The 14,997-nt window shown below is 34.4% G+C and overlaps 1 protein-coding gene across 3 annotated transcripts in view; it reads right to left on the reverse strand.

The window, feature by feature from the left end:
• Positions 1–4,082: 4,082 nt before the first annotated feature.
• Positions 4,083–14,997, reverse strand: part of Sema1a (semaphorin 1a) — a 583,530-nt gene continuing 572,615 nt past the window's right edge. For all 3 annotated transcript variants that reach the window (XM_019051359.2, XM_019051360.2, XM_072301803.1), the window contains exons 17-19: positions 14,519–14,729; positions 13,569–13,794; positions 4,083–12,721 (exon numbers count right to left, since the gene is read on the reverse strand). In XM_019051359.2, the coding sequence (XP_018906904.1) occupies positions 12,656–12,721; positions 13,569–13,794; positions 14,519–14,729 (503 nt within the window). In that variant the 3' untranslated portion in view covers positions 4,083–12,655. The remainder of the gene's footprint in view (positions 12,722–13,568; positions 13,795–14,518; positions 14,730–14,997) is intronic.

Here is a 14,997-nt window from a genome sequence, read left to right on the forward strand (position 1 = left end):
TGCGTTTTTCGAAAAAATCGATTGATCCGATCGATTCGATGTTATTCAAAAATCGGAAATTATTAATTTAAAACAAATGAAATGACACGATTGAAAAAAATTGAGGATGCAGAATGTTTAACGAATTCGCACCCACCTCAATAAGCTGAAGAAGAAAGGAGAAAAGTTGGAAGGTACAGTGAAACAGAGTGGATTTCCCGAAAAGAGTCAAGCAATATTATACCCATGAGTATAGCAGAGATCGGCATTAGTTGGGAATATATCGTCCAGTTATTGCGATTTTGCGGTAAGATGTACGGACTGCTCATCCTCCTAATGGAGAGGGCGAAATTTTCGAGATAAATTGTAATATTATCATAATAAATAGAAACAAATGAGCAGTGATCATTTGCAATGCCTGGCTGTGTCGCAGATTGCCTACCTCCTCAAATCGAGGAACCTTCAAAGCCTTGCTGTAAAATCACAAAAAATCGTAGAAAATTGTCCTTATATTGTCCGTGAATTGTGATTTTATCGCGACCTTGAGGCAATATGTCGGAACATTACTGCAATTCCAGCGTTGTAAAATGCGACTTGGGATCTTCAAAGTAAAACCTTAAAAATCGCAATCGAAATCCGTCGATTTCACCTTCCTTAAGTGAACAGTTCTGTTAAGCGCGTGCAATTTCATTTCAATCAGACAAATTATGGAGCATCGATCTTGTTCATTTTCAAAAGAATGCAAAATTGACAACTCTTTGTGAAAAGCATGTTAAAATTTTTACATCTTTAACAGTTGACAATGCGCCTACGCACTCGAAAAAACGACCAACTTGACTCAACGCCGAAAGCGTTTCCTCGTAAGGAATTTTGGAAAGTGACGCAAATGCAATTCGTCAATACGCGGTAGGTGAATGAATTGAGTTAAAAGTTGGTTCATGGGTAAAACTTTTAAAGTTGCATAAGATAATGAGTCTTGCTTAAGGCTAAAATTTCCACGTCCAACATTTACAAATACATTTTTCGTCTCTGATTTTTGAGGCAATCCATGTAACGATATACCTACCTAGTGCAAGTCATAATTTCTCAGTTCTGTATTTTAAAAGACACAGTGCGGCTTTTCAAAATGTGAGTGCTCCTTTTGCAAACCCGGTAATATGAAGGCGCGATTTTTTGGACATCTCTGAACCAAGAAAACTTTTCGGAGAAAGCAAAGTCCTTTTCCGATTTCTTAATGGACATGTTGCAAACGTCAGCTAGAAGCAAAAAGATGAGTTGCCTCTTCAAGAAGTTGACTCAAAAGTCAAGATGAACGCATCGGGAAAGTCGGAAATACGCAAATCTATCTCCTCAATCTGCGAAAGAAATATAAATTGTTAAAGCTTCTCTTGCTTTCTTGAGAGCATTTTTAAGAAATATAAGAGGTGGCGTTCAGCCTCATGAAGCGCCAGCCATGTTGAATACTGTGTAACATCCTAGTGCGCAAGAGTTGGATGGAACGAGTCTCTGTGCAAAATGTTCACCTGTGCCAAAGTATCGTTTACGAAGCTTGAAAGAACGCATATTTCGGTTACAGGACATTTTATAAAGTATTTTTTGTCAGTGCACCTGTTTTTTTCAGTAGTTTACGTCCACGCGTTTTTTCGGCAGGGGAGTTTTGGTCCAAGTACCAATTATTATTGAGACTCAAAATAAAATATTCTTGACGGCATACTCAGGAATTTTTCTGCCTAAATCGAGTCACTTTTTTCTATGATGAAATTTGAAAGTTATGCTAAACTTCATTAAATACGGATGCTAGGACTTGATGAGTTTTAGGACTACCGCTCTTTTTTGTGCCGTAGCATCTTGATTTATTTTGCGGAGAACGCTGCGTATTCTTAAAGGTTGCCCGTCATTCTTAATATGTTGGGGCGCCTTCAATTTCGAATGATACCATGCAACACTTCTGTTGTGAAATAGGTGCTTGAGGTGCCATGCCGCGGCACAGGTAGCGGGCGGCCAGCGCGAAACGCGCATCGGCGCCTACAAACCCAAGTAGATACTTCAAACATTGCGCAATGCGTGAAGTATCCCTTTAGGTTTGTAGGCGCCGGTGAGCCTCTCGCGCTGGCTGCACGCCGCTCCGCTCTGTTTGGCTCTAATATTTAGACTCGCAAAGTCAGCGTTTTCAATTCATGATTTTGAAATGCTTGCACACTCTGCATGGACTGTTCTCATTTAAATTGATGAAAAAAGATATGTACTAAAGGAAAATGTATTGTGTATTCTGTAAATATTAAGGTGATTCCGTGTCAAATTTAATGATTTTCAAAGCCCTCTAATTTTTTCTTTCATATTTTGTGCTTTTACTGTGCTGCAGCGCAACCAAACGCTAAAAATTGGACGTATTTGATTCTAACAGATCGATGTACAAATGAGTTAAAGATTGCGTGCTTTTTTCTGACTTTTCCACTTGACTTTTTTCCATAAACTACCCCATTCCCAAGAAAATCGATCATAAAAATCGTCCGCACCTACCGACGTCATAAAAAAACCCGAGATGCAAACACCTCCTTTTTTTTTCTCTGTGGAAAAACAAGTGTTTTTGACCGTTTCGAAAAGGTCATCGAACGAGATATTCGCCGATCGCGCGAATCACCAAACTCGTGGAGCTTTTTTGGACCGAAAAATTAAAGTCCTCGGGTCAAGTCCAAGAGGACAAGCTTAGTTTCAGCCCATTCGGAGAACTCCAAATTCGAGAAAAATCGGCAGGGGTTGCAAATGATCATTTTGGGGTCCTAATCGAAAGTTCTCCGATTGAGTGGAAGCATTGGCGGCTCCAACAAATTGGCGACATTATTTTTCTCCATTTAAACCTACGGAAATGTATCGATTCTTGGAGGAGCCAGGTGCTCGGACAAGAATCGATTATTTAACATAGGTTTAAATGGACGGAATCCGGTGTTGCTAAATTGCTGGTTCCGCCTCTGGGTGGAAATTAAGGTAGTCCCCTTGAAATTGACCCGCTGATTCCGATTATCTGGTCCACGAAGTTCCACGAGTCCGCTGGTTTTCGTGATGGGTGGAAATCCCGAATTCGCTGAACTTTCAAAATCACTCGTTTCATGGCTGAAGAATTCCTGGAGAGCCTGGTGACCATGCGCGATCGATTCTCCTTCTCGGCCTTATTAGGATCAGTGGATCATCTGGAAATTTTATTTCCCGTCCAAAAAAAGTTGGAAGGATTACGTGGACCCAAATTTTGGGGTAAATTTTACAGTCTGCCTCGTCGCTATTTTCTTTTTTTTCGATTTTTAAAGGGCAGACTTGCAAAAACCTTTTAATCCAGTGTTTTGTTCTATAAAAAAGAGTGTTTGATATGCAATTCTTGAGAGTATAATTCCGTACCCCAATATAGTTTTGCACACTTAGATGTGAGCATTACGTCCCAAGTAGCATAGATTGCAATGAGTATACCAATGACATAGTAAAAATATTACAATTCCACTGAGTGTTGTTGTGTATGTTGCCTTCCAAGGCAGAAGGGGCTGAAGGGGCTCCATTTATTGAAACTTATTACAATAAAATTGAAATAAGATGCTATTTTTCATTGCATTGCATATTGCTTAAATTTCTGACACATGGAGCTCATTTTGCTGATTGTTTGAAATCGGCATAAATCGACTAAATATGATGTAAAAATATTGAAATTTAATGTTAAAAAAATTACAATTTTTGAAAGCACATTGCAATTTAATTTCAATATTTTCGTTGCACTGTGCTACTTGGGGTGGTTTGGATCGCGAGGTACGAGTATTTTCGTGGATACTCTTTGTAGTTTCAACGTCTGTCTCCTGATGAATAGCCCGGAAGAGGGTGGGGTCAAAATTGAAAAAAAAACTCAAAATCACGATTCAGGCCTGGCCTCTGATAGTTCTGAAATTTTGATACAGTAGGTAATCTTTTATGACTTGCTTCGGCTCATATATTTTGAAAATTGCAACTTGAGTCGGTTGAGCACAAGACGCGAGGGGGGATGCTCGGATTAGCTGTTACAGAATATGAGCGCATTCGCTGAGTTTTTAGATTGAACTGGGTACAGCAGTAAGGAGCCGAGTCACTTTTATTAATAAAGGTCATTTATTTAAATTAAAGGAAATTTATAATTGATATAAGTCTATATTTATAATAAAATACAGGCTAAAGATCTACAAATTTATAATAAAAATAGCAACATAACTACAGGCACACTACATAATATTTTTGTAAATAATAACATTTCGCTCGTAAAATTGTTTTGATGCATTACAAAATCCATAGTAGGTAATAATTTCTGCTTCAGATCGAAAAAAAATCAAAGGAAAAAATCTAAGGTAATGGCTTAATAAAAAACTAGAAAGTAAGTATTAATTTCATAGAGTAAAAATAATAGAATTCCTGAAACAAGGTAATGATACAAATTATGAAAAAAGACAATGCTATGATGGATACTTGCTGAAAGTATCCGCTTATATAAAAAAAAGAAAGAGAGAAAAAAAATATTGGCTAATGTTGACGTAAGCTGTACACCTATTTTACCTGAAAAATTTAAAAAAATTACTCAAAAAACAGAAAATTGTGTACATTTTTATCGTGAAAAATCGTTCACTTTCTTCTTCAAAGAAACTTTTCGCGAGGAAACTAAGGGTAAGAAATATTACACAATTTAATCTCATCGTTACTTTACAATGAGTCTTTCAAAAATTATTATAACCCTTGCTTTTTCGACTTATTTAACAGGAAAGCATTAAGGATGGCTCTGAGCACCATGTTGTCAACAAAAATATTTTGGTGGGTCAAGACTAGATATTACTTACAAGAGCCGACACCCGTTTCTTCACAGGAGTGTTTGAAGGGAAACACCCACTTCTTTTATTCAAAGGAAATTGAAAATTATGAGGGATATTTTCAAACAGCGGAATGCGTAGTGTGACTCGAATGAAATGCAATTATTGAGCGGGCAGGACAAACATAACTTACTTAAATGCGCTGGGAGCATTAGTGGGCATACTCTGTAATTTTATATGGTAGTATGGGAGAACTCAAATATACCCATGGCTTTGATTTGAAGCTGCAAATTATTTTGATTCTTTGTCTGATTTCTTGCTTTGTTATGAACAAAACTTACCAATGAATTTCCGATAAGTGAAACACGGCTAATTGTTAAAGTTTTTGATTCATTTGGTAACGATACAAGGCTTCATATTGTGACAAGTCTAAAAGTTTTTAAGTTTCAAACAGCAGTAGCCAAGTCTATGATTCAAACATTGACGAAGTAAAATGCAACTTTTTGTGTCTCACATTGTTTTGAGACATGTCACATTCGGATAACTTTTGAATTAATTTATGGAAACACTATGAAAGCTGACATCAGTGCAAGATTTACGTTGGATCAAAAAGAAAAAGCCCGGAGGGTAGAGTTTTTGTTTTTAGACATATGCAAAGAGTTAAATGAATTTCAAAGCCTATATTATTTATAACAGCTAATTCAAAACAAATTTCATTAAAAACCTAGAAATACTATACAAATCACAATCCTAAAAATAAATGTGCGATAAAAACTTGTTTTTACTTACGAGTCGATGGAAGAATAATGTAACGAGGTGTAAGACCAGGCTTGGTTGAAAAAATTAAGTAGGTAATGGGTAAAAATAAGAACAACTCTAAAAAAAGCAGCAATTTTACAAATATGTACATTTCAAACAAGGTGAGGAAAAATGTTCCTTTACCATAAAAACGCCATTGTTATTATCGCATTGAACAATCTTACAAATTAAAAATGCCTTTATTTACAGATAAGGCCAACTATCATTTATTACAAGTTGCTAAACTGATTTCCGATAAAATCATCTCTTTCCCACATTTCTTCATTCATGGATAGTAGTGAAGTTTGAGGACTATTTGTTCAATGTTTAAATCTCTTGATTAGACTTGCACAGACTTTGCTCAAGACCATTTATATCTGTATAAGTTCATCAAAATTGATTATTGAAGCTGGAAATCATAAGACAGAAGAAAAAATAGAAATGTAAACGAACAATCTAATCTTTGAAATGAGAAAAAAGTGTGAGAATCTCCTATCGCACATACATATGGAAAATAGAGACACTTATTCGAAAATAGCAGTTTAGGTCAGGATGCAATGGGATGAGCCATTCACTTCCATTTCATTTTCAACGAACAAATGAAGTTTTGTAACGTAAAAACAATGGATGTTCCATTCAAGATCATCACTTCTACTTGAGAACTTCAAATTTGATCAAATCAATAACTTCAAGAAAGCTCAGGGAACAAAAGAACATGACAAGCAAAAGTAAAAACTAACATACGTTCGATAAAAAAAAAAAAAAAAAAAAAAAAAAAAAAATTGTCAAGAAGCACAAAGCATTGGTAAAATGAAGAAAGAATTGCTATCTATCTATCTCTCAGTGTCCTGCTTTCAAAAATGAACCTCACTCACATGGGAAAAAATTACACTTATTGTAGAAATTTATGAATAAAAGTGAAGGCTACACAAAAAATAAAGCTGAAGACGCGAGATAAATTTGTTATCAAGAGAAGAAAAAAGGAGAAGAAAAATAATCAAAGAGTACTGCCATTATAGCAGCTTAAGACACAGCTTTTTATTTGTAATTCTGTTCTAACCACTGTGAGGGTTGATGATGAAAGAAAAAAGAAAAAAGAAGTAAAACAAAACTCTTGCAAATACTAGTCTCCCTGGAAAGAAAAGTGAGGGGGAAACTTACATTTTTAGAGCTGAATAATAGATGAAAATTTATCGTTGTCCACCCCAAATGAACCTCATGGGTATCATACACAACTTTTTTAAACTGAAACTAAAGAGAAAGGGGGAGGAGCATACTTATGCATTTTTCCAGATACTGAAAAACTAAGAAAACTGAATTTATTCAAGCTAGAACGAATGATTCATTTTGGAAAAATCTAAAGCTAGAAATGAGGAAAAAAGTAAATAATAAAAAAGAAAAGAAAAAAACCATACAAATCAAACTAGACCACTGATTTGGAGCCAAGTAATGATAAACAGACGTTTAAAGACTTCAAAGTCGAGTGAAAATCATATTCTTCCGAAAACAAGACAAGCTCTATGACTCATGACAAAATTTGAGGGACTAGATATAAGAAACAAAGCAAGAAAAGAAGAGTCAAGAAACGGCCAAGAGAAGAATTAGAAAATCTTTGGTTTAATAATAAATTCAGATAAGATTTGTCAGTTCCAGCATTTAATTTTAAGTTTAACTTTACCAAAATATTTAAAAGAATGAGATTTAAAATAAGTTGGAATAAATGAGATTGCTTTTAGAAACTGCGACTAAATTATAGTACATTTTTTATTTCATCATTGTTTTTTTTTGTGCTGTTAACACAGTGAGAGAAGAATAAAGTGCACAAGAAAATTAAATAAAAAGAAAAGAAAAAAATGATTTGATTTCTTTGGGATTTTTGTTCGACCCATAATCCTCCGTAATCTTTAAAAATACCCACAAGCCTAAACTTCAACATCATTCCCTTATGAGAGTTAGAAAGATAGTAACTACTGAAATATTCCCCACCATCATTCCACAACATGATAAGAAAATCAATCAGGATAGTGAAGGGGGTGAAATGGTAAAAAAGTATAAGGGCAAAACTAATAACAAAAAAGGGAAACATTGAAAACGTAAGAGGAATAAAACTGCCAGTAACAGATAATAAAAAAAGAAAAGAAAGAAAAAAAAACCAAACAAGCAAAAATAATCACGTGCCTAGTTACGTATATATGGAACAATTTTTACATATTATGCAACATATTATGCAAGGGCAATTTCCTGCTTCCCAATCAAAATGGGGATCGAGGACATTCTGCCATAGATACAGAAACGAAATAGCTATAATACATAAAAATAAATGAAAATAATACCTATGTAACTTTATTATGTCAGTCTCAATTTAATATACATTACATATTTGGGTAGTAGTTATGAGAATATCCGAATTAATGTACTATACACAATTTTACAAAGAGAAAAAGCAACAACAATGATCACTTGCGTATCTCTGATAGATGAACATTAGTAAAATAATTACCGGAAAAAATCGGCTGATCTTAACACCATGAAAAAATTGGAGAAAATATTGTGCGATCATGATGGGTCACAAAAAAAAGTTAGATAATGGTAACCTGTAACTAAAATGGATACTCACACGGCGGCAAATGACTAATTCAAAATTAAATGTATTCTAATGAGCGTCACCGCAATATTCACTCTTCTGAGATGAATCGCTTTTGTTGACATTTCATTACACTAAAATTCCATTTCACAAATTTTCTCCAAGGTAGATTGTAGGTTTTTGAGAAATTACCTCAATAATACTTTAAATACACTCTATGAACATGTTTTATGTGGGTCAAAGTGAACTGAGCCAACTCCTTCTGCGGCAATCCCAGAAGTCCGTTAGTTACACAATCTGAGTTAAAAAGCCGTATGAGTACCCAATTTTGATACTAGGTTACCCTAGCCTGGATGTACGTCTGCTGGTTGTTCTTTCATAGAGCTAAAGCTTAGATGCTTCAGATAGGAATGCATGTAGATTGGTTAGTCTGATGATATAACTGATCAAAACATATGGTACTTTCCGCACAAAGTTAAAATCAAAATATTTCCTTCCATTGAATATTTTCTTTCTTTACATTAAAAAAAAGGAATTGAAATCGTTATTAAATTTTAATTGATTACAGCTCAATTATAGTTTATTTTCAGAAACGAGCATTGATTTGCCGTCTGAGTGTTGAATAAAGTGAGAGCAATAACTTACTTTAACAAATGAAGAAAATGAAAGACAGAAATCGAGGGTAATTAGAATCTTACAATCAGTGTTCTGGCCCAGTCCAGAACCAGTTATGGAAATAAAAAATATTACGATTACTGTTTAAGGAGATCACTTTATACATAAGTATTATGGATGTAGGGGAATTTCATTTCTGAATACAAACGATATTCAGGAAGTACTATGTGTAAGAAAGGCAATAGGATGGCCAAGTAATTTAAGCATAGAAACTTTGAAAAGGAAAATAAAAATTAAATGAAACAATTAGAGCTTACATAATTTACAATTAATAGTTAAAGTAGAAAATGACTCTAGTTTAAACAACCCTAGAAACCTATAGTTTAAGTTAAATTTACCTGATATTTTGTGACTAATAAATAAAGTTGGAGCCTAAAAGAATGGGGGAAAAATTATGCATTTTAATGGAACCAAGCATTTATATAAAATATGAGCTATTATTGCTAATGAATTCAAGAGTGAAGTAGTAACTTTGGAGGAAGAACTCAAAATTTACCATCCATTAAATAACCAATCTCTGGCTTAAAAATGCAAAACAGATTTTCAGAGGTAATCTCATACCCCTGCAGAAATTTGATTTGTGGACGAATACATTCTTTACACCTTCATTTGGAACAAAACAAACAGATGTTTATTTTCCATGAAAAAAAAGTTAAGCTATGAGTATATTGTTGTTAAGATAAAGAATAATGGGTTTTGAGAGTAGAGATAATTACTGAGAGGGGCTGCAATGTATTTTGATTCTGAAATATGGAAATGAAATAAAGAAAAAGTTGATCTAAGAGAGAAAAAATAATGAAACAAAGCAATTTCATAAAATACCAGATTAGAATAAAAAAATAAAGTGAGATAAAAATTATGAAATTGTTTTGATTTTGCTGAAGACAATTTTCCATGCAGAGTTTTTACCTGCTGGAATTAGGTTTCTCTAAACAACAACAGTTGGACTTGAGAAAGAGAAAAGCAGACATTCCTGGCAGACAAAAAATAGAATTTAAATAAAATAAATCGAACAGTGGTTCTTCCCTCAAAGAAATTAATTGACTTAAATATTTTTTGTAAAAATATGGAGGAATCAGAGGTACAAACATAGACTCGATTACTTCAAAGAAATTTTGATTTTTAACATTGAAAACTGATATCCAAATATTTTACACTCCATCAAGTTCATCATATAGGTATAAAGATATCAAAACGAATATATATAACTTGTCAATCATTGAGATTTTAAAATGGTAAGACTTAAAGCATCACATTGAAAAATGCCGCAAAACATACAAAAGCAGCGAAATCGCAAATAAGAAGGAAAATTGTAGATTTAATGATTCTAGACCACCTAATATTGCTTTTCCTTCTGATACATAAACATCAAAAATTAATTGCCTGTTCGAACTGTGCCAGAGAGTTATTTTTGCAGAAAATCCGCTCTAACGTATAAAAACCCAATGAAAATGAATTAATTGCCTACATGAATTGAAGTCTTTCAGTTGAGATTATACTGATTCTAAACAAAAGTAAATATTAGGAACATAGAGATACCTGTCTTTTTGCAGCTTACATTCTGGAAAGACGTCACTTATTTTTTCAATAATTTGATTTACTTAGATCCTTGCCCACTGGTTACCAAGACTTCTGAGGGATAAATACTCCCAAAATGAAATAAATATTTTACGTTCACAAATTAAGTGTACAAACATTAAGATTAAAAGGATCCTTAGAGACATTCCTAGCATATTTTTTGAGGTGCGAAATTATTAAAAAAAGTTAGTAAATCTATCTAAAACTTGGTCTCTATGATTAAAATAAGCTCATCAAGAGGGATCATCAATGCGACTATTGAGTATTGCTCCTGCTACTATAAAGAGACGCTGCTACTACTAAAGAGACGCTGCTACTTTCTGATCAACACAAATCGTGAAACAGAGTATCGAGTAATTAACTTTTGATATTCTACTCGTGATTGAAGGTAAACAAAACTCAAAGATGCCTCTCAATGTTAATTGGAAACACTCAATAGTAGCATCGATGACCCGTTTTAATGGGCTGATTTTTATCCAGGAAACCAAGCTTCAGGAACAGTGTAAAAATCAAATATGAGACAATGAAAGTCTTCTTGACAAAAGAAGGATGAGAGCAATAAGTTATGATAACGGAAGTTAAGAAATTAAGCAAGAGAACATGCCAGAGAAACTTTTAAGAGAGACCGGAACCCTTGACTTTGGATAATACTTTGCTTCTGAGAGAAAAAAGTTTTGGTAGTCTTACCCTCGTTTGGCACAGAATCTAGGTGATAGAAAAGACTTTTGAGCGGAATATAAAATTTTGAGTGCTGCATTGATAAAAGTAGAATTTGTTGATACTGGCAAACTTTCACAAATACAACCACAAAAATGAACCTTCTATAGTATAAGGTAGACTTAAACGACTCAAACTTTCCATAAAAAGGTGATGAGGTATTTTAGTTCGATTCAATGTGAAAAGGGATCCATCAACAAATTGATTGATCGCCAACATAACAATACCTACCTCTGTCTGAGCATTCATAAACTAGGCATAACAATTTCTGCTTGAACGAAATGACTAGGATAACAGTCTTGAAAACATTCAAACACATAACCGAAACAACGTCAAAGAAAACTGAACTTGCTACATCTTGTTCATCAGTCGAGAAACTTTTTTTTCTTGTCTCTGAATTGAGTATGTACAACATAATTTTACATTTTTCACTAAAATTACTAATTAAACATTTCCCTCAAAACTGGTAATGCGTAATTTTGAAATAAAAAGGAAATTAAAAAGTTTGACACTTGGATGATAAACACGCGAGAGGTGCACCATCAACAAATCAAAATATGAGATTTTTGAACTGCTTACTTGGTTAAACTACAGATACAGGATATTATATGCATAATATACAATGTATAATCTATGAATGCTACGAGTAGAACACAAGGAATGTCAAACTTCCTAGAAGAAAAAAAGAAAAATAATAATTACAATGGTGAATCCATGGATAAAAATATCAAATAAAATAGACAAAATTTGGCACTTGTGAAAATTAAGAAAAAATATTTGAAATTTCCCCCCTCTTTTCATGATATCTTTCCAAGATAACCTGACGCAGAGAACTTTTGTGATACTTGTGTAACTACACAATATAGTTCAACTTTTCGAGAATGGACGAAAAGAGAAAATCAAAAGTTCTGATTTGGCTTCAAAAATTCCATTTTCAATATACACCTGAGGCCTTATCAAACAAAATAACATGGGCTGAAACCACTTTTTTGAGTGTCCGGCACTAAGACAATTTTGGTGGAGTTAGTTTTCCGTATTACTGAAAATACCAATCCCACAAAATAGTCGAGCTTGAGTCAAACAGGACGAATTGATATATCAAAGTTCATCTGGAAATGGATTTGACCAACCCTGGAGAGATCATTGCAGCTCTTACATCTAAAGGTTGAATCAACGCAGCTAATTCATAGGATACTGCGCTAACCGTACTTCAACGGAACAGTATTCACAAAAAATTGACGACTAAACAAAATAAAATTTTCAGACTCAACCACTGTTCTCTTGAAACACACGCAGAGATTTTACAGAGGAGTACCACTCGACATGGAAGCCAAAATTTGTGTGTTACAGATGGGTTAAGCAACCACCCTCAGGTGCGGTAGATATAGCTCGCCGGGGGCGGTGGTGAGGGCGAAGAACTCGGTGGGGAGGGGGAAGAGCTAGAGGGAGGAGAGGATGTGGCCAGGGGGTGATGACTGCCACCCCTAGCTCTCCTGCCCCCCTCCCCACCTGATTCTCAGAGATAGACTTTCTTCACACTCCTCGTCGTTCCGAATCCATCTCGGTAGCCCATATTATCGTTCTGCAAAACAAAAGAAGTAAAAGATTAAATTAAGGTCTACACAGAAGAATAAAATCCTACAGTTCCATTTTGAAAAAAAAAAAAGACTGAGGGTTAAATTTTGCTGCAAAAAACAAACATACAGATGTATTCAAATCAAAAAGACCTATGTGCATTGTGACATGGACCTTGTTCTGCATGTATTTTCATGGGTCGCAGGGCCAATGCTAAAATGCACACAGCTCCTTTTGATTTAAATATGTTCATAAGTATTTAAAATGATAGAGAGAAATCTCGATGTCACAAGATCGGCCTTAACCTTCTGATTGATTATATGGTGCTAACTGCCCATTTCGGTCGACAAAATTTAGGCCCAAGAAAATAAGGGAAACATTTTGCATCAAAATTGTGTATTCCTCTTTTAAAATGATATTGTGTCTACTCTTACGGGCTTTATTTCGATATTTTTCAATGAATTTTAAGATTTAGTCATGACTCTGTATCTTACCCTGACATTAAAGAGTTGGTTTCAACAATTTCCTTAAGATAAAATTAATTAATTCAGTAATTTTTCAGCAAGGACACGAGAATATGAAAATAAAATTACAAATTAAAAAATTCTTCATAGATTGCTTTTGAGGATACCTTGATAAGGCTTCTTTGATTTCATCGACAATATCATTCTTAATTTAAGGGTGGCACTGTAGAGAACCCTTCATCTTTATTCAGAGAATTTCAAACAGCCTGTCATCTTCCACTTTAATGAAGAAAACATTTGAAAAATAGATGTATGCACCCCTTCTGTTCACTTTATGATAAGGAACAAAGCTTGAACATTGTTAATTTACTTATAAAGCAAAACCATTACCTTCGAGTGATCTCTTTGCGATCGAAGAGTGGCAAAATGGTCTCGGTGCCTCGGCGGATGCGCAGGGGGATAATAATCTGAATTTTGAAGCTGTGCGAATAGATTGTTTTCTTGTTGCTTTCGCAATGTTTGTTTGGGAGATCCCAAGGGCTTGTTTGGCGTTACTAGTACTGGCTCAGCGTATGTTACCTCTTCTTGAGGTAGTAGCTTCGGCTCTGCTAACCGTCTGAAAATTGAACAAAAAAACATGAGACATACGGTCAAAACAATGATATCAATACCTACAGGAGTGCTGATAACAAAATCAATGATCAAGATGTAGTATTTTGACTCTCATTATTTTCTTTTTTACAGGCTGGGAAGGAAAGCAACTCAATTACGGTGGGTGGATCTTCATCTTTATTAAAAATGCCAAAATGTTAAATAATTTTGTTTTCTACCAAAAATATTGTCAATTTTAAAGGAAAAGAATCCTGTGAATTTAATTACTGTACATATATTTAGTTTTTTTGAAGGCAAAAAAGGAGTTGCACAATTTTGAAAATACTCATCAAAGCACCCTTATATTAAATGCAGTTCAATTTTGCTCATGCTCTGGATTTCTCATACCGAAAATAGAACTCCTTAACTGATCCAAAGTGCCGCAGAAGCTTGCTTCAAACTTTTTTTACAAGGTTATAGGTAAAAACAACAGTTGTTGATGTTTTTAAAATCCACATCCTCCATTGATTCAAATTAAAATCTGTGAAACGAGTTTTTTACAGAAAGGATTATTGCATCTAAATCTCTTGCACCATCCTATATTCATTAAATTGGTGTCAAAATACAGGGTTCAGAAGACTTGGAGCGTGTTTTTTTTTTGCAAACTTCGTAAACTCAACAATTGCTCTTTTCATAGATTAGTTCTGATTTACAAACATTTTAACGTTCTAGCATTGAAATTTACTTACGCATTAACATTTTGTCTCTGTTCAAAGTACTCGTATTCAGTATCCGGGTATGGTAAATTGTCATCATCATCCTTTCGGCACTTACGACCGCACAGGTAACCTGATGTGAAACCTACGACTAAGGCTGCTAGGGAAGCAGTTAAAATTGCTAAGGTAAGGGTCTCCACAGTGTAGTGAGGAGGGCGAGCATCCACCACTGAGGGTTCGTCACCTGTTAAGTGGAAAGATGAAAATAAATCAATGCAAAATTGTAACTGCAAGTTATCGGTAAGAAGACAAGGATGATGGGAGAGGGTGGTTTCCTTGAAAAAGATTATGACTTTTTTTTTAATATAAATTTTAGAAGAAAGAAAAAGAGGATTGCTGATAATTAGAATGTTGAATGTTGGTATTTTTTCTTCTTTTGAAAATTATTTTTTTGGGCTATGATTGTAAAGGGAATAATTCTTGTCAGTTGGCAAAATCTTCGGCAAAAATGT

Source organism: Bemisia tabaci, chromosome 6, assembly GCF_918797505.1.
Source record: "Bemisia tabaci chromosome 6, PGI_BMITA_v3".
In the NCBI taxonomy this organism is placed as follows: Eukaryota; Metazoa; Arthropoda; class Insecta; order Hemiptera; family Aleyrodidae; genus Bemisia; species Bemisia tabaci.